At 47.2% G+C, this 19,584-nt stretch overlaps 1 protein-coding gene across 1 annotated transcript in view; it reads left to right on the top strand.

The window, feature by feature from the left end:
* LOC135239565 (transmembrane protein 132D-like) overlaps positions 1-19,584 on the top strand; it is a 153,753-nt gene that overhangs the window by 119,565 nt on the left and 14,604 nt on the right. Inside the window, exon 5 of the mRNA XM_064308307.1 lies at positions 5,369-5,512. Coding sequence (XP_064164377.1) covers positions 5,369-5,512 — 144 coding nt within the window. The remainder of the gene's footprint in view (positions 1-5,368; positions 5,513-19,584) is intronic.

The following is a 19,584-nucleotide window of genomic DNA, read 5'->3' on the forward strand; positions in this document are numbered from 1 at the left end:
TTTGGATCATTTCTAGTTTATGGAAAACCATAGAATGTCACATCCAAGGCCCCTAGTTGTGTCAAACGTATATCTGTTAGCGTTTGACATTAATCAGAAGCTCAGCGCTGTTCAGTTGTAGCTCAGTAGTTCTGTTCTCTTATTAGTCCCCATAAGGGCTCATTATTAATTTACTAATGCTAAGTGTTATCAAACGCAGCGCGGTGCAGGGCAATACCGTGCGTGTGTGTGTTAGCTTGTGTGGCGGAGGGGTTCATTCATAAATAACTCACGATTTCGCAGACCAGCGAGCAGCTGCAGCGGGGGGCGAGCGAGCGAGCGAGAGAGAGAGAGCGCGGCGAGGGAGGTGACGTGCCGAGATTGCGATCGCGATGTCTGCGGGGGACGCGCCGTGACCGCCCCTCCCCCGTTAGCTGCTCGCTTCGCGGCTGCTCGGCTCTCTCGTTCCCTCCCGATGTTTAATCGTAGCGTCTCTCCCGCGGAGACAAGTCGCCGGGCGCCCGTGTCGCCGCGAGCGGAGTTCGCTTTCCTGAGCTTCGGGGCGGCTCGAGTTGGCGCGCGCCGCCCGTGTTCGACGCAGGAACACAGATCAATGGGACCGGAAGCGCTCTCCCTCTTGTAATGAAGTTCATTACAGTCCATAGTTACCCCCTCGCGTCTCTTTGTCTCTCTAAAACGCTACTGCTGTGGGTGATCTGGCAGATTTGGTTTGATTGACAGGCTGAGAGGGATGACTCACGCTGTTCTGCAGTAATCATACTGAGAGAGGAGGGGCGGGATACTGTTAGTAATGGTGTAGGATTATGCTGATTGATGAATTGAAATAAAGCACACGGTAATATGCCATTACTTGCACAATAGGTCAAAGAACCATAAGGCTTTCATGCAAATTCTTTTCACTTAGTTTCCATGGTTTTCATTTTTTTTTAATTATTTGACATAATTATAGCCATTCGAAGTGAGAAATATTGACAGCCAAATGGAGACGCGAGGCCTCTTTTTATCCGACCAATCGTAGGCATTTCCTGATTCTTTGAACGCCGAAAGTCCTCAGATCAGAGATGTGCCAAGTACAGTCTGACAACTCTTCAGGAACATTTATAGATAAATCAGGATTCCGATAATTTCAGCCTTTTTTTAATCATCCCGTCAATGAAATGTGTTTTTATAATTCTATGGTATTTTATTCCATTATGTGATTCTTTAGGTATGCGTTTTCGTACCTCTATGGTATTTTATTCCATTATGTGATTCCTTATACATGCGTTTCCATACTTCTATGGTATTTCATTCCATTATGTGATTCTTTAGGCATGCGTTTTCATACTTCTATGGTATTTTATTCCATTTGTCATTCCACCTGTTGTTTTGTTTGTCAGTTGTACTCTCCTGGTGAACAGACACAACGTTTAGTCAATTAAATCAGGGATGATTAGGTGGCAGGTTTAGCGTCTCATCTGAAAGACCTCGTCTCGTACAGCAAGGTGTCCCCATCGCTGCACTGGGACACTGGGGATTATTCAACTCGAGGAAGATCGCCTCCTACTGGCCCTCTTCCAGGGGCAATCTAGGTTTTTCTTCATAAAACTTCTCTCTCTCCTCCTCCTCTTCCTCAAGGTGAAACCTGCCGCACACTTCCAGGAATAAGGATTCTGGCTAGCTTGTTCAAGTACACTTCCCTCTGTGCAAAAACGCTGTTGTGGTGCTGAAATGATGCGACAAGAATCGATGATCTTCTCGAGGTCATCTGTCATTGTGTCTAGCCTAGAATTTCCTTCCACAACAACAAGGTCTCTGCTGCCATTATCAAAATAATGTGTTTATTTCCTTACATTCAAAAGTGTGTCTCGCAAATGCTATGTTTGCTTGCACGTGTGTATGTGTGCATGTGTGAGTGTGTGCGTGTGTGTGTGTGTGTGTGTGTGTGTGTGTGTGTGTGTGTGTGTGTACATGGTAGCTAGCACACACAGCCACCCTTAGGGCAGAATTTCATATTTCCAAATAAAAACAGAAACTGAATCAAAGGGAGAAAAAAAAAATGAAAAGTTTAATAACAATTTTAATTGTATTGAAGGAATTTATTTAAATGATGTTGGGGACTGTGCAGCACAGTCCTCCATAGCAACAAAACAGTCCTTCATTGCCACAGCACAGTCCTTTATAGCAACAGAATAGACCTGCATAACAAAAATACAATCCTCCATAGCCACAGCACAGTCCTCCATGACAACAACACAGTCCTCCATAGCTACAGCACAGTGCTCTTTATCAACAACACAGTCCTCCATTGCTACAGCACAGTGCTCTTTATCAACAGCTCAATCCTCCATAGCTATAGCACGGTACTCCATAGCAACAACACAGTCAGGAGCCGCCAGAGTCCCATTCTGCCTCTAAGCCATGTGAATCTCTGCAGGTCAGATGCACCCCGCCCCCCATCCGAACTGGCCTTTCATCGATCCCCCCCCCCCCCCCCCTCTTTGGATTGGTTCTGGCTGTGAGCTTTGGGGTGATTGAGTATTCGTAAATCCCGCTGTCCCGCCAGGCTGGCCCTGCGATGTGAGCGGGGTGCTTCTGAGGGGGCTGCAGACTGGGGGGGGGGGGGGGAGGCAGTGTCGTCGGTGTTATCAAACAGCAGCTGTGGGCTGGAGTGTGTTCAGCTGGGCCTTCTCTAGCCCATGAATAATGACCCCCCCCCCCCCCCAACACCCTCCCCTCCACAACTCCACAACTCCCTCTCTCTCTCTCTCTCGCTGCAGCAGTCTTTCTTTGAGCAGGTGGATGGTCAGGTAAACAGGAAGCCCCCAAGAGAGGGGAGGGGGGGGGTGGGGGTTGCAGGGATTTTTGAAGTAAGCTGGTTGTCTGGCCAGTTGTGAAATCTTACAGCTTTGGTGTAAATCTTGCCAAAAAAATCATTTTAAAGTCTCCTAAATCTTTGTGAACTTCAGAAATCCTTTAGTATCTCCAAAATGAATCACAAAATCAATCACAGTAAATCTCTTGGGCATGTCTTAGTATTGCCCTCTCTCTCAAGATCCAGAGTCCCAAATCGTCGGTGTTGGGGGGGAGAGGGGGGGTGTTTTCAATCAATTCACAAAGCAGTTCTCACTCACCTTTGAGCAGAAATGAATACGCTTGTTTAAATCTAAATTACTTGTGTATCAGATATCAGATATCACAATATGTAGGTCACAGGGAATTTCAAAGACTGTTCTTTACAGAACTTTAAGCAAAGAAAAAGCCTTTTCTGTTAAAAAAAGAGCTTAAGACCCAGTGTGTTTAGTCGTTATTTTAGCTTAGCTGAGCTGTAACGTAGCGCTGCAGGCAGTCAGCTCTCCTCGACCCCCAGGCCTTTGAGAGCTGTAGACCGCCGACCCCGCCGGTCGGCACGGGAACGAGGAAGCATCCAGACGCTGCCTGCTCCCGCGCGCTCCGGCCAACAGGAAGTGCTGACGCTCGTAGCGTTAGCCTCAGGTTCCGCCCCTCGGTCCGACGGGTCCGACAAGCACAGGGAGATCAGCAGCTCCAGTGACACAGCCCTGCTTGACTCCGCCCCCGCACCCCCCACCCCCCACCCCAGGCTCATTAATGCACACGACCTGCTCCGCCGACACCGATTCTCTCAGTGAGGTGCTTTTTCCAGCCCACACCCAAAAACAGTGATTTTATTTCCTTGTAGAATTAGCCCGTGTGGGCTTGGAAGCGTGCTTCAGACTCGCGGGCATCTTTGAGGTTTTGCGTGATTATTTTTACGTGATTCTAACCGCCTTCTTTGTGCATGCAGTAAGACACTTGGAATCACCTTGACTGTTCCGAATAAGCATAGTGTTGAATCCTCTTTTCTTGCCATCGCGAGCGCTTCATTCTAACTTAGTACATCACGTAAAAGGGTCATTGTCAACACTCTACATGCGATTCTATTGAATATTTGTCCTAAATATCGCCTTGGTTCCAAAGAATTAATGTTTTGACGGCGAGTCAAACACTGAAATTAATTCCCTGTCACAATGTGTCAGAGCTTGCCCTTTTGAATAGCGGACCTCGGTACCATTAAAGAAAATTCACAATGGCGCCATTTCCCTGTGAGAGAAAGAGGAAACCTTCACATTCATTATGAAAATCACCAGAGAAACGCACCTCTTGAATAGGGGATCAACTTAATAGAGCGAAAGAAAAAAAAGCTCGCTCAATTTTCTCTCTTCGGGCAGTTATGAAGGTGATTGAAATGAGGATCATCTTATAAATCTGGGCTCAAGTAATAACAACAGCAGAAAAAGACCTTAGTTCCATTACCGGCCTTTGAAAATCCATTATTCACCGGCCCGGATTAGATAAGGCTATCTGCCGTTCTGGAAAAAGAATTGAGACGCGCATTTAGAAAAAAGGAAACAGAGAGAGAGAGCGAGAGAGAGAGAGAGAGAGAGAGAGAGAGAGAGAGAGAGAAATCTGCACACGTCTGTTAAAAGGCGGACTGGGTCTTTCCATTGACTCTCATCAGTAATGAGCCAGCCCCAACTGCTGCGCTGGGGACGGGCCAGGATCCGCAGGGGGGGGGAGGGGGTGGATGGGGGGTGGGGGGGCAGAGGACAAACGAAAGCTCCCGCGTTTGCGCCTGAGCCCGGGGACAGCAGGGCCCCTCCCCACGCCGTAACTATCAACCTTCTCATCCTAACGAGGCTCATCGGTGTTGGGGAGGGAATAACGCCGCCCCCCCCCTGGTCCCACACTCACACACACACACGTATCAGAGCTCCGTCAAAGCTTCTCTTCCTCTCCCCCCTCTGTTCAGAACGACACACCGAGTGATGTGCAGTTGTGATGCCTTACACACCTTCCATACCAAGGAGAAGCTATTACTGGGTTCAAAAAATGCTCTGCAAATGCTTAAACTGTGTAACAATTTACTGGATCTCTTCACCAGAAAGCCTATATAACACTGCTGTAATCATTACCTCTATCATTACCAGCCCCAACACCACATTTTAGCTCACAAGTGTTATGTCACTTGGCAGGGGGACCACCAGGGATTTTGGGCCCCGTGATCTCATGTTAGGCCCCACCACCCCATCCCTGTACCACATCATAATCGGACCATTCAACACTTTTAAAAACTCTACCTGTGCAGCTTGTTTGTAAAAAAGGTATTAAAAGGTATCCTATAACAGGTATATCCTTTTTTGAAGGCCCCTGCCAGTCCTCCTAAACCCCCCCCCCCCCCTTACCCCACTCCATAGTGCTGTAGTCACTTGGCAAAGGCCACAACAGTGTATTGTAGCTCACAACAAGTGTCACCTCACCTGACAAATCTTTGATTGGACCGTACCCCACAAAGCTAACATCACACCGTTTGCCCTTTGACCCCTGCCAGGACACGGAGATCCTGAACACGGCCGTGCTGACGGGGCGGACGGTTGCCGTGCCGGTGAAAGTGGTGACGGTGGCGCCGGACAGCGGCGTGGCAGACGTGACCGAGACGGTCTTGTGCCGCTCGGTCGACGACGACGTGGTCAAGGTGAGCGCCGGGCACGGTCACACCGCTCCGTGTGAAAGAGGAATCACATCAACAAGCTACATCAGAAGACCAGATGTGATACATGGCTTAACACCTTATATATCACATCTTAACACCCACAAATATGTGATTAGAATGCTTGCATCTGAACATTCTAATGCTGATGTACCAATCACTGCTGGTGACTGAATGCAATTAAATTCTGGAACATTGACTTTGAATTTTGAAAAAAAAACATTTCAAAATACCTCCTTTTGAAAGGGTTAAAAGCCTTTGTGTGCAGTAAAGTGTTCAGTGTTAAATCAGCTCTTACAGAGTACATATGGTTCCTACTGGGGTTGCGATGCCTCTTTTTCATGCCTGCTCGTTATTTCTCCCCATGTTGGACTTTGCCATCACACATAGCTGTTACTAGCTGTTAATTGCTGGTAATAGTTGTTAATAGCTATTAATAACAATTGATAGCCACAAATAGCTGTTACTATCAATTAACAGCTGTGAATAGCTGTTAATATCAGTTAATAGCTGTTAATATCAATTAATAGCCATTAATAGCTGTTTATAGCCATGAATATCTATTAATAGCCATTAATAGCTGTTAATAGCCATGAATAGCTGTTAATAGCTGTTAATAGCCGTTAATAGATGTTAATAGCTGTTAGTAGCTGTTAATACCTGTTTATAGCATTCCCAGTGAGTAGAGTGTGTCATTCCTGGGTTCATAAGAAACATGTTTGTGCACTGATTGGAGCCTGCCTATTGAAGCTTCTAGGGCCCTGGTTTTCTTTTCTGCCAGTTACTGAACTGAACATTTAGTGCTACTGATTGGCCAGTCTGTCTTCACACTTGATTGCCAGGTAAAGGGAAGTTGGACAACCTGCAGTTCTTGGCCCTCAAGGACTGTGATTTGAGTAACAGGGTTCTAGCATTTGAAGATGTACTGGAACAGGAAAAGGTTATGATGCGTATGATCTCATCACTGTTTGGGTTGCAGTGTGATCATTAGCGACAGTCTTACTCCCGTCTCAGCCACTGCTGAAAATGTAAATATCTGGATTAAAAAGCATTGTTGCCTCGCAGAAAGAAGGTCCTGGGTTTGAATCCTGGCCTGGGCCTTTCTGTGTGGAGTCTGCACGTTCTCCCCGTGTCCGCATGGGTTTCCTCTGGGTACTCCAGTTTCCTCCCAAAGTCCAAAGACATGTAAGTAGGCTAATTGGAGACTCTAAATTGCCCACAGGTATGAATGCATGAGTGAATGCATGAATGAATGGTGTGTGTGCCCTGCGATAGATTGGCGGCCTGTCCAGGGTGTGTTCCTGCCTCTTGTCCAATGCAAGCTGGGAAACACTCTAGCACCCCCCAACATCCTAACCAGGAATAATTCAATTAAGTTCAGTTCAATTTTCTTTGTATAGCACTTTTCACAGAGAATTGTCTCAAAGACACTTTACAGAGTAGCAAGGTAAGAGACAGAGCAAAAAGAGCAAACAGAGCAAACACCAGGCCTGAACCCCCAAATAGCAAGCACGTGAGGTAAAAAAAAAAAGAAAAACTCCCAGCGGGGAGAAAAGCCTCCATTGGGAATAAGCGGGTTAGATGATGGATGGATGGATAAAGAAGCGATGCAGCTGCTCAGACCTGTCACACGCCACGGCTGTGTGGAATCACACCGTGGCAGACGCTTGGAGCCATGCCAAGCCTGGTCACAGACGCCTGGTCTGCAGCAACACGCCAATCAATACTGACCAGCGATTTAATCGCCGTCTCTCAGTGTCTTCAGCGTTGAACGTGTGAGGCTATTTAAGTAATGGAAGCGTGTGAACCTAAGGAATATGTTTATAATGGTCATGATGAGATGACATTCATATATCTGGAGTATAGCCTTGCTGAAACCACTTCAAGTCAACAGAAAACATTTTTTTTTAAATTTACTGTCATAATATAAGGAAACATAACAATTATTCTTACTCTTGAAGATATATTTCAAGTATGTATGAGCAAATATGCAATATACAATACACATTATTATTGTTTGTGTAAAATACTACCAAGTGTGACATTGATCTTTGTTGCCTTCATGTTATCTTTTTAAACAGCAAATAAATAATATTTTACTCAAATGTTGTGGCACTAGCACTAAATTAAAACACTATTCTGCTTTGAATAATACCAGGAACGGTTAGAAGTGTTTCTTATACCCCTGACACATAACTTTGATATTATCTATAAAATTCACATCAATAGCGGTCCACCCCCAAAGCTTCGCCAGCTGCCTTCAGTAGCTGCAGAGATCTCTGGGATCTATAGAATTGACTTTTCTGGTTTCCTGAGGGTTTAATTATCTACTGGGCACTCCTGCTTTGTGCTGGTGACCAGGCGAGTGGATAATGCTGCACAAGGGGGCATCTGAAAACTATCTGCAGCGTAATGCCTTGGAGCCGAGTTGCAATCCCGAGCTGCACAGGATCAATTAGCCGTTTATGCAAGTTTTTTCCCCCCTATCCCTCACCCTGCCAGGGAAAAGGTGGTGTTGGTGGAGGTATTCTGGGTAATGTAGTTTACTGGAGAAGGGAGAGAGAGCAAACGGCTTGCCTTGTGACTGAAAGAACCGCAAAACCTGAAACATACAGACAGTCCCTACCTGAGTGATTCATGGAGATTTTTGGAAAGTGGCTGTGGATGTTCGTCTGGGCTATTAGTGGAGCTTTTGTGAGCTCGGTCAGAGGGCTAGTAAAAATAGACACACAGGCAGCCAGTATGAATATTGGATCTGAGCATGCTTATAAACTCATCCTTTATTCATTGTGTATTATAATTACATTTCTTCCTCAGAAACAACTCCGCCCAAACCCCCCATGCCCCCCAAGAGAAAACACACGGCACATACAATATGCATTTCTGCACAAAACTGCAGACCCGTATGGATGTGCATTTGCTTTAAATTAAGCGCTCCCTAATGCACCAGTAATGGTTTATGTATGTAGCACAAGATGTGACAATAAACTTTACAGAATCATCTATATGTATGTGTGTGTGTGTCAGTGTTCATGTGTGTGTTCCTGTGTGTGTGTGTGTGTGTTTCTGTGTATATACATTTCTGAGTGTGTGTGTGTCTGTGCGTGTGTGCGTGTGTTTGTGTATGTGTGCGTGTGTGTGTGTGCGTGTGAGTGTGTGTATGTGTGTGTGTGTTTGTGTATGTGTGCGTGTGTGTGTGTGTGTGTTTATGTATGTGTGTGTGTGTGTATATGTATGTATGTGTGAGTGTGTGTGTGTGTTTGTATGTGTATGTGTGTGTGTGTGTGTGTGTTTATGTATGTGTATGTGTGTGAGTGTGTGTATGTATGTGTGTGTGTGTGTGTGTGTGTATGTGTGTGTGTGTGTGTTTATGTATGTGTGTGTGTGTGTGTTTATGTATGTGTGTCTGTGTGAGTGTGTTTGTATTTGTGTGTGTCTGTATGATTATGTATGTGTGTGTGTGTTTGTGTGTTTATGTATGTGTGTATGTGTGTTTGTGTGTATGTGTGTGTTTATGTATGTGTGTGTGTGTGTGTTTATGTATGTGTGTGTGTGTGTTTATGTATGTGTGTGTGTGTGTGTTTATGTATACTCTGTTACTGTGCTCCAGTTAAACAGTCAAACTCCTGCTCTGCTGCTGCAGATTGAGCAGCTGTTGGCATTTATATGAACTTCAGCTTCTGTCTGACTCCTGTGCTGCTGCAGGCATTAGAGCCTGAGCACAGCTTCCAGACACCAGGTTAAGTATCCACCAACGTGACCTGTGCTAATAGCTCCATCCCTCCCTGCCTCTCCCCATCCCTCCCTGTCCCTCCCTGCCCCTCCCTGCCCATCTCCGCCCTCTCTGCCCTCCCTGCCCCTCTCCGCCCTCTCTGCCCTCCCTGCCCCTCTCGCCCCTCCCGCCCCTCCTCCCCCTCCTCACCCCTCCCTGCCCCTCCCCGCCCCTCCTCGCCCCTCCCTGCCCCTCCCCCCCTCCTCGCCCCTCCCCCCTCCCTGCCCCTCCCCGCCCCTCCTCACCCCTCCTCACCCCTCCTCGCCCCTCCCCCGCGGTTTCCCGCTCCCTCACACTTGGCTAGGCACGCTCCTCTAACACTGTTACCGCCGGAACATTACCCAGCCTGCATTATTCATGCCCCGGGTGAGCAGGCGCCGTCTGCTCGGACCCCGGGCCCGCCGTCGCCATGACGACTGACGCCTCCGCTAGCCCCGCCGGCCAAACGGCTGTCCGAGGAGGCCGCTGAACTTAGCTTGCCCCCCCCCCACTCCGCTCTCCGCCCTCCGCTCCCCCTCGACCCTCTCGCCCCGCATCACGGGTCAGAGCGCTCGGCTCGGTCACGCGCCCCCCCCCCAACCCCACCCCCCCTCCGGCTCCCTCTCTCTCACACCACTGAGCAAAGCCTCCTCCCTGTAGGAACACCGCACTTCACGTGAACACATATAAACAACTGCAGCCCTGAGAAAGCACACACAGAACACAGTGTTTTTAGACACTTTTTCCTGTTCCTGCTGACAGGCTGTTTACCGGAGGAGGGGAGGGGGAGGGGGTAAGGCCTGTTAATGTGCTGAGGTATGCATTAAAACGTCTGTTTTATAATTGGGCAAAAACATTACTGCTGCTGCTCACCCGCTAAGTTCATGCTTCTGATTACCATCCAAATTCCAAAGGTCAACTTCAGGAACACAGACACTCAATCTGTTTACAAATCATTATCTGGGTGACACGGTTTTTGAGTTTGGATTCAGTCCCATTACATTCTTTTAGGGAGAGTGACTAAGTCCTGAATCTGTTTGCAAAGCTTTGTCTGGGCAATAGGGTATTCGGGTTTGGATTTGGTCCCATTACATTCCTTTAGGTAGAGTGACTTAGTTCTGAATCTGTTTACAATGCTTTATTTTGGCAATAGGGCATTCAGGTTTGGATTCAGTCGTATTACATTCCTTTAGGTACAGTACCGACTTCAAATGAGAGAGAAGTACGTGCACATACCAGAGTCACATGGGCAACAGTGCACACCTGGTTAAAAGTATTCCCAGACCAGAGAAGCATTATTACAGCACTGAAAGATAACGTATGCCAACCTAGAACCAAATCTACTACAGTCAATCTAATACAAATCTTAGATTCATACAGCTAATATTCACCTAACACAATAAAACATGTGATTGTGTTTTATCAAATATCAAATAAATTATATAAATGTCAAATCAAATATTGTGCTAATATGTATGCATCAGTCAATATTTCAGGATAACATAGTACTGACATGATGTGGTATACCAATAGTACAGAACCTATTAATAACTTTAATAGGTTTTTAAAAAAATGGTTATGAATATTCGCCAAACATCGGTAAAGCATTTATTAAATTGCTTATAATGCAGTTATTAATGGCTTATTAAGAGCATAGTATAAAGTATAATCTCATTTAAGTTCTGAACTGCAGTGGGTTGTGATTCCATTGGAGGAGCTGTGCTGTGCTCTTCAGTCTGCTCTCTGCAAGCGTACTATACCCAGCATGTGGGGCTGATGCTTAATGATTGACCAATCAGGAGCCTCCTTTTAAGGAGTCAGTGGCCGCATCATTCAGAATTGGCTGAATTTGCTGTTTGTAGTTTCATTCAATATTATATTCATTCAATAATATTTGATACTTTGATTGTAGCCGCACCAGTACTGAACAGACACAGGTGCTGTGTTCATCTTCCTAGACGATAGTTGCGACATCGCTAGGCAACCTGGCTCATTTATACCAGAATCCAAAAATAATGCCTTAGAGATTTACGTGATGAATGTTTGGTGAAAAAGGTGTCATGAATCAAGTAAAAAAAAATATGCAATGAGCCTGACCATCACAATCATGACCTGGAGTGAGCTTCTGCCTACCGGTGAAATGGGTTGCTATGGGAGTTGCTCAGTGGCGCGTGGAGCCGGCCGATGGAGGCAGCCATGTTTGACTGTGGGGCTTTATGGAGCCAGAGCGTGGGCACTGGGTGCCTAAACGTGAGGGATGACCAGTATACGCAGAGCAATGATGTGGACTACTGAGCACCGCAGGGTCGTGATCTGAGAATCAAGAGCCGGAGATTTCGAGATTGCATCTAGTAGCTAGCTAACTGTAGGATTTTATGGAAGAAAACAAGTGACTCATTACGACAAGGACATTTATAGTGTGATTTCAAGCATCTTTGCAAGTTAAAATAATATATAAGGCAGTTGATATTTTTGTAGGAGTATTCAGCCACACTTGACTATACCGATACACTAGCTAGTTAATTATGGTATGTTTTAGCAGGCAGGCGAACTCGCAAGAATTTGAATTACTGTCAGAAGTTGTGGTTAGCTGGCTTAATAATTAACTATCATGTTCAGTGAGCAAAATGCATATATTTCATCATTGAAAAGCGATGGATGCAGAACAGCTAATGTAATTCACCAGGCTTGGATTTATCTACTTGCTTTGTCTTGAAAGCCTATGTAGTGCGTGAAAAAAAGCTTATTGTCAATATTTACTTATTTTATTCAAATGAAAACATACAATGTGCGTTATATTGTTGGCTTTGCATGCAAACAATGCGTAGTAATAAAAAAGTAAATAAATGTAATATTCGCTCATTTTTTGGAGACAACCTTTATAATTTATCAGCAACTGAAATATATTAACCTATTCTGATTATTTATTTAAGTAGGCCTATTTATTTACTCCTGTGTGATTAGTTTTTGTCATCCTCATCATCATCATCATCATCACCATACAAAGAGAGGAATAGTAAACCTAATAACATTTTTTAATTACAGTATTAGTTGCAATATCAAGATAAGTGTAATCAAAAATATGGAGGAATCATATCAGGATCACAGCATCTCAATTCAAGAGTAACCTTTCATTGATATTACTTATTTATTATTATCCATTTACTCATCAGTATTCATAATCATGAACAATGGACACATAAAGAACATGCCAATATTGCTGATAACACTATAATTATTTGTAACATTTGCTGTATGTAAATAACAAATAATCAAAAACACCAATGACACTGAAGGTGGATGCATGCAGTCCCAGGTCTCCTGGGTGTAAGTGCACTCTGATACATCACTTCTGTGCAGACAGCTGTACTTCTAGGCTTGGCTCGATCACCTTCCACGTAGTCATGTGCCTGTGTAAGCAGGTGCATGCACCGTAACATAGAAAAACTGTTCTGCATTCTACTGTACGTAGAAAAAGAATGTATACCAAATGGGGTTCATAAAAATCCCTGGTCCCTAGTTCAGCGTGAAGAATCTTTAGAATGTATAAGTACTGTCCAAAATAGTAGATTTTGGCTAGGGTAAATTCATCGTTTTTAATGGATGTCAGTGGGGGAATTTTGGCTCCAGAGGCTTACTAAACTGCAATACCTCCGGTAACCACTGGAGTTCGCGATCTTGAGGAGGAATGTCATTACCATAAGCCAAGCTAACAAACAAGTGCCAGGTGCTTTTGCAAGCGTCATGCCACATATGAAAACGAAAAGGAGCCATAAAGGAATGATCGAGGCCGTGTTATTTAGCTGAAAACATGGTGCCCGTGTAGTCAACAAAGAGGGATTCCAGAAACTGATCAACCAACGTGATAAGAGATATCTGTTACTCTCTTGCATCCATTTATCACAAATTGCAATATGGGATGTCCGCTTAAAACATTTGTCACGTCGCAGTTTAAATCGCTATCCCGATGTTTACCAAAAAAGAGAAGAACCGAAGGCCAAACTTATGACAAACCCAGCAAGGCGCTGTGGGAAATAAACAAAAACTCAGATTTATTAAATTTAAAAGAAAAAGTAGGCAGTGGATTTAAACAGAAACATGCACCAGGGAAACAGAACAACCAAACAAATTAAATCCGCAACCTTGCAGGGAGGTTGAGAGGTTTCTCACAAATACCCACAATGCAACGCCAGGGCTATGGTCCGCAGGAGAGCCCCACTGTGCTGTTTGGACAGCTGCACGTTCAAGAGAACAACAGGTCCCACTCCACTCCGTGACAGAAATACGGCTGGAAATAATGAACCAAAAAAACAAACCAGCCACACTCCACCTGCACACCTGCCACCCACCACACTCCACCCGCACGCCAGCCACACTCCACCTGCACACCTGCCACCCACCACACTCCACCCGCACGCCAGCCACACTCCACCCGCACACCTGCACACCCACCACACTCCACCCGCACGCCAGCCACACTCCACCCGCACACCTGCACACCCACCACACTCCACCCGCACGCCAGCCACACTCCACCTGCACACCTGCCACCCACCACACTCCACCCGCACGCCAGCCACACTCCACCCGCACACCTGCCACCCACCACACTCCACCCGCACGCCCGCCACCCACCGCACTCTACCCGCACACCTGCCACACTCCACCCGCACACCTGCCACCCACCACACTCCACCCGCACGCCGGCCACCCACCGCACTCTACCCGCACATCTGCCACACTCCACCTGCACACCTGCACATCTGCCACACTCCACCCGCACACCTGCACATCTGCCACACTCCACCTGCACACCCACCACACTCCACCTGCACACCTGCCACCCACCGCACTCTACCCACACATCTGCCACACTCCACCCGCACACCTGCACATCTACCGCACTCCACCCGCACACCTGCACACCCGCCACACTCCATCTGCACACCTGCCACCCACCGCACTCTACCCACACATCTGCCACACTCCACCCGCACACCTGCACATCTGCCACACTCCACCCGCACACCTGCACACCCACCACACTCCACCCGCATACCCACCACACTCCACCTGCACACCCGCCACACTCCACCCGCACACCCACCACACTCCACCTGCACACCTGCACACCCGCCACACTCCACCTGCACACCCGCCACACTCCACCCGCACACCCACCACCCGCCACGCACACCCGCCACACTCCACCTGCACACCCACCACACTCCACCCGCACACACACCCTGATTGGCAGGGAGAGGAAAAACATAAACATAAACATAAATGCGAAGGGGCAGGAGCGTGTGTTAAATGAAAGGAAAGAGTTAACTCTGAAGGCGGTGGAAATCACTCACTCAGATAAATATGAGGAGAGACGGGGAAGAATTGCATCCTGGGAAATGTTGATTTTCCCCTCTCGCTCTCACTCTCTCCATTTTATCTTTCTGATTGAATGCCAGGAGGTGACGTGCAGTAGGGAGGTAAGCACGAGGTCCGTTCTGAACGCACATCCTTGACTGCTGATTTTTAAAAAAAAGTTATTATTATTATTATTATTATTATTATTATTATTATTATTATTATTATTATTATCATTATTATTATTATTATTATGATAATGGAAGCGCGTGACACAACGGGATGCGATGTTTTGTTGCGTCTCATCCCACACCGTGCCTGTTACTTGCCATGAATTCAGATGAGTCTCCGGCATGATGATACGCCCTCCCCCCCCCCCCCCCCCCGCGGAAACCCCTGTCGGCACCCACGCCCCGCCGCGGCGTCTCCATGGTGATGTTTTTACGCATAGTCCTGGGCCGTCGGCTCCCCGCTGTAAATTGCACGCGGGGCAAAGCAACGGTTCGCGAAACGTAGGAAATTCTACCCCAGATTCCACCGCCCTCGATGCGCCACAACTAGATCCTGACACCAGAGAGACACGAGGCCGGTGTGTATTACACGCACGAGCACATACAGCCGTCCGCTTTCGCCTTCTGCACCGGATGTAACGTCGCCCCCTGCTGACCGCTATGAGTTTCGCTCAGGAAGCTCCATTGGGCCCCGTTCATTTTTGACTGCAAAATAAAAATACTTCCGTTAATACGTTCATGTTAAATCGGGACATTAAATTAAAAAGAAAAATCACTTTTTTTTTAGGTCATTTTTTTTCTTCTTACCCCTCAGACAAAGATATGAATTTTCAAATAATTATTCATTCTGGCCTACGTCATATTTTCGCGCCCTAGTTGGAGATCAGTATGATGTAATGCACAGGGTTAGGGAAGAGAAACTGAAGTCTGCGTTTCAAAGGTGTGTTTATGGCAGAATGTTATATAGCTATGCCAATGAGATGAAAAATAGTAAAATAAATTGAAATTAAACAACATTTGGACATGTCATGATTGCATTATTTATGTATAATCGTGTCATTATTACAGACCGTTTATGCATATCCATGTTTTAATATAGTATATAAATTGAATGATTCTTCTGTTTTAAATCAGACATGTAAGCTTTGAAACATTGAAGACAGATTAATTGTATGTCCAAAAAAGTATTAAACAATTATGATTAAGCTGAATATTTCGCTGATCTTTGATACTGAAGGTTAAAATTAGCCAGAAAGAACAACTGCATATTAGCTCAATTAGTCCATTGGTCTTTCTTATGTTTGCTGTGAAACACACACACTCACACACACACACACACACGCGCACACACGTACATGTCTGGGCTACGGGTAAGCACCCGTATCAGACGCAGAGTAAAGGTCTCACCCCAGCAGCGGGAGTTTGTCTTTAGGACAGGACTGCTGTTTGCTCAGACAGAGTGCATGCTGGGATCACGACCTCAGGTGTCAGCTGAACTGAATGTCTCTACAGATCAAGATACGCCAAGAATGGGGGTGGGGGAGTAAGAGGTGAGAGAGACAGTGGGGATGGGGGGGTGGGGGAGTAAGAGGTGAGAGAGACAGTGGGGATGGGGAGGGGGTGGGAGAGTGAGAGGTGAGAGAGACAGTGGGGATGGGGGGGTGGGACAGTGAGAGGTGAGAGAGACAGTGGGGATGGGGGGGTGGGAGAGTGAGAGGTGAGAGAGACAGTGGGGATGGGGGGCTGGGGGAGTGAGAGGTGAGAGAGACAGTGGGGATGAGGAGGGGGTCTCCTCCCTGTCGGCCGAGCTGCTTACGTGTCACACTGTAGCGTGGCTGAGCGGGTTCGGCGCGGGCTACAGGCTGGGTAAATGCTTCTGCCGGGGCTAATCTGTGTTTAGCGCCAGGGCGTGCCTGTCTGCATGCCCTCAGACTCCCATCTCTCACCCCCACCACTCCGCATCTCAGACCTGTCCGTTACGCTATTCACTGTGAGCCTTGACGCGGAAGCTACTTCCTGTTAGTCACCCTCAGCACAGCTGATTAACGCGTGGGGTTCCTGTTAGTCACTCTTAGCACAGCTGATTAACACTGTGGGGTTCCTGTTAGTCACTCTCAGCACAGCTGATTAACACTGTGGGGTTCCTGTTAGTCACTTAGCACAGCTGATTAACACTGTGGGGTTACTGTTAGTCACTTAGCACAGCTGATTAACACTGTGGGGTTACTGTTAGTCACCCTCAGCACAGCTGATTAACACTGTGGGGTTCCTGTTAGTCACTCTTAGCACAGCTGATTAACACTGTGGGGTTCCTGTTAGTCACTTAGCACAGCTGATTAACACTGTGGGGTTACTGTTAGTCACCCTCAGCACAGCTGATTAACACTGTGGGGTTCCTGTTAGTCACCCTCCGCACAGCTGATTAACACTGTGGGGTTCCTGTTAGTCACCCTCAGCACAGCTGATTAACACTGTGGGGTTCCTGTTAGTCACCCTCAGCACAGCTGATTAACACTGTGGGGTTCCTGTTAGTCACCCTCAGCACAGCTGATTAACGCGTGGGGAGTCTCAGCACAGCTGATTAACACTGGGGGGTTCCTGTTAGTCACTCTCAGCACAGCTGATTAACACTGTGGGTTTCCTGTTAGTCACTTAGCACAGCTGATTAACACTGTGGGGTTACTGTTAGTCACCCTCAGCACAGCTGATTAACACTGTGGGGTTCCTGTTAGTCACTCTTAGCACAGCTGATTAACACTGTGGGGTTCCTGTTAGTCACTTAGCACAGCTGATTAACACTGTGGGGTTCCTGTTAGTCACCCTCAGCACAGCTGATTAACACTGTGGGGTTCCTGTTAGTCACCCTCAGCACAGCTGATTAACACTGTGGGGTTCCTGTTAGTCACCCTCCGCACAGCTGATTAACACTGTGGGGTTCCTGTTAGTCACCCTCCGCACAGCTGATTAACACTGTGGGGTTCCTGTTAGTCACCCTCAGCACAGCTGATTAACGCGTGGGGAGTCTCAGCACAGCTGATTAACACTGGGGGGTTCCTGTTAGTCACCCTCAGCACAGCTGATTAACGCGTGGGGAGTCTCAGCACAGCTGATTAACACTGTGGGGTTCCTGTTAGTCACCCTCCGCACAGCTGATTAACACTGTGGGGTTCCTGTTAGTCACCCTCCGCACAGCTGATTAACACTGTGGGGTTCCTGTTAGTCACCCTCAGCACAGCTGATTAACGCGTGGGGAATCTCAGCACAGCTGATTAACACTGTGGGGTTCCTGTTAGTCACTCTCAGCACAGCTGATTAATGCGTGGGGAGTCTCAGCACAGCTGATTAACACTGTGGGGTTCCTGTTAGTCACTCTCAGCACAGCTGATTAACGCGTGGGGAGTCTCAGCACAGCTGATTAACACTGTGGGGTTCCTGTTAGTCACCCTCAGCACAGCTGATTAACACTGTGGGGTTCCTGTTAGTCACCCTCAGCACAGCTGATTAACGCGTGGGGAGTCTCAGCACAGCTGATTAACACTGTGGGGTTCCTGTTAGTCACTCTCAGCACAGCTGATTAACACTGTGGGGTCCCTGTTAGTCACTCTCAGCACAGCTGATTAACACTGTGGGGTTCCTGTTAGTCACCCTCAGCACAGCTGATTAACGCGTGGGGAGTCTCAGCACAGCTGATTAACACTGTGGGGTTCCTGTTAGTCACCCTCAGCACAGCTGATTAACGCGTGGGGAGTCTCAGCACAGCTGATTAACACTGTGGGGTTCCTGTTAGTGGGGAGAGCTTGCCGGACGTTTAGGGCGCAGTCAGCTGTGGACGGGAGACAGAGGCTACAGAAGAAGGACCGTCACTAAAAGCATCGCTACATCATAACCGCCATCGCGTCCTCCAGGGCTTCGCGATCACCCTTCGCGGACAGGGCTGCCGCCCGTTCACACAGCTGTGCCTTTAACGAAGCCTCTGAGCTCACCTGAATTTACCTGAGGTTGTGTGCGTAGCTGCTGGGTCATCGCCCCAGTCTCCCGCCTGTGCACCTGTAATAACGGCGTACTGTAGTACCCATCCATCACCCGCCAACCGCCGTGGTCACGGTCCAGCGAGCGGAGCTTCTGCCGGGCCTCCACGACTTCATTAACGCATTGATTCTCTTTTAGACTCCATCACTTTTCGCTCAACGACCAACAAAAGGGCTAATGTTTTTTTTTTTTTTTTTGAAGTTTCGCTTTCCATTGCATTATGGGTAATTTTATTCTTTTTTGCCTATAATGATTAGCTAATTAATGCTAATCAGGCTTTTATTATAATTATGCTAACTGGGTTTTTCATGCATTTCCACCCTCTCAGGCATGACCTGGTCGAGACATTTGTTGCTTCAGAATGAAAATACGTTTGTTATTTTATTTTGAAAGCTTCTGTTCGTTGGATGCAGACATTCCCTCTCTGTGCTACTGATAATTCCTCGGTCCGTGCACCGTAATATTAAGAACTGAGCACTGGTTTGTTATTTCTCCCTCTCCCTCCCTCTTTGGTTGTTATGAGGTCAGAGAAGTTTGAATGAAAACCCGACTGAACACAAAGAGAACACTAACCCTCTAATGTGGAAACAGCATGATGTAATGGAGCTGGGCTTGTAGCTCTCCTGTTAAGTGGCTTCAGTGAATGATGTATAAATGGATAGCATGTTTTCAGAAACGACATAAAACGGCTTGCTGATTGAGACTTTGTTTGGTTTTTCATTGTGCACAGTGTAATGGAAACTGAACCCTTTCTTTGCTCGAGAGCCCCGCACAGCAGCGCAGCGGGACCCAGCATCACGCGTGCGGACGCGCGCGCAGCTTCGGCGCCGCTCCTACGAAAACCGCGCTCCCCGCGGACGGCCTCGGCCCTCTTGAAAAATTCAGCCCGGCTGCGCTCTCGCTTA

The sequence above is a fragment of the Anguilla rostrata genome, chromosome 14 (genome assembly GCF_018555375.3).
Source record: "Anguilla rostrata isolate EN2019 chromosome 14, ASM1855537v3, whole genome shotgun sequence".
Taxonomy (NCBI): Eukaryota; Metazoa; Chordata; class Actinopteri; order Anguilliformes; family Anguillidae; genus Anguilla; species Anguilla rostrata.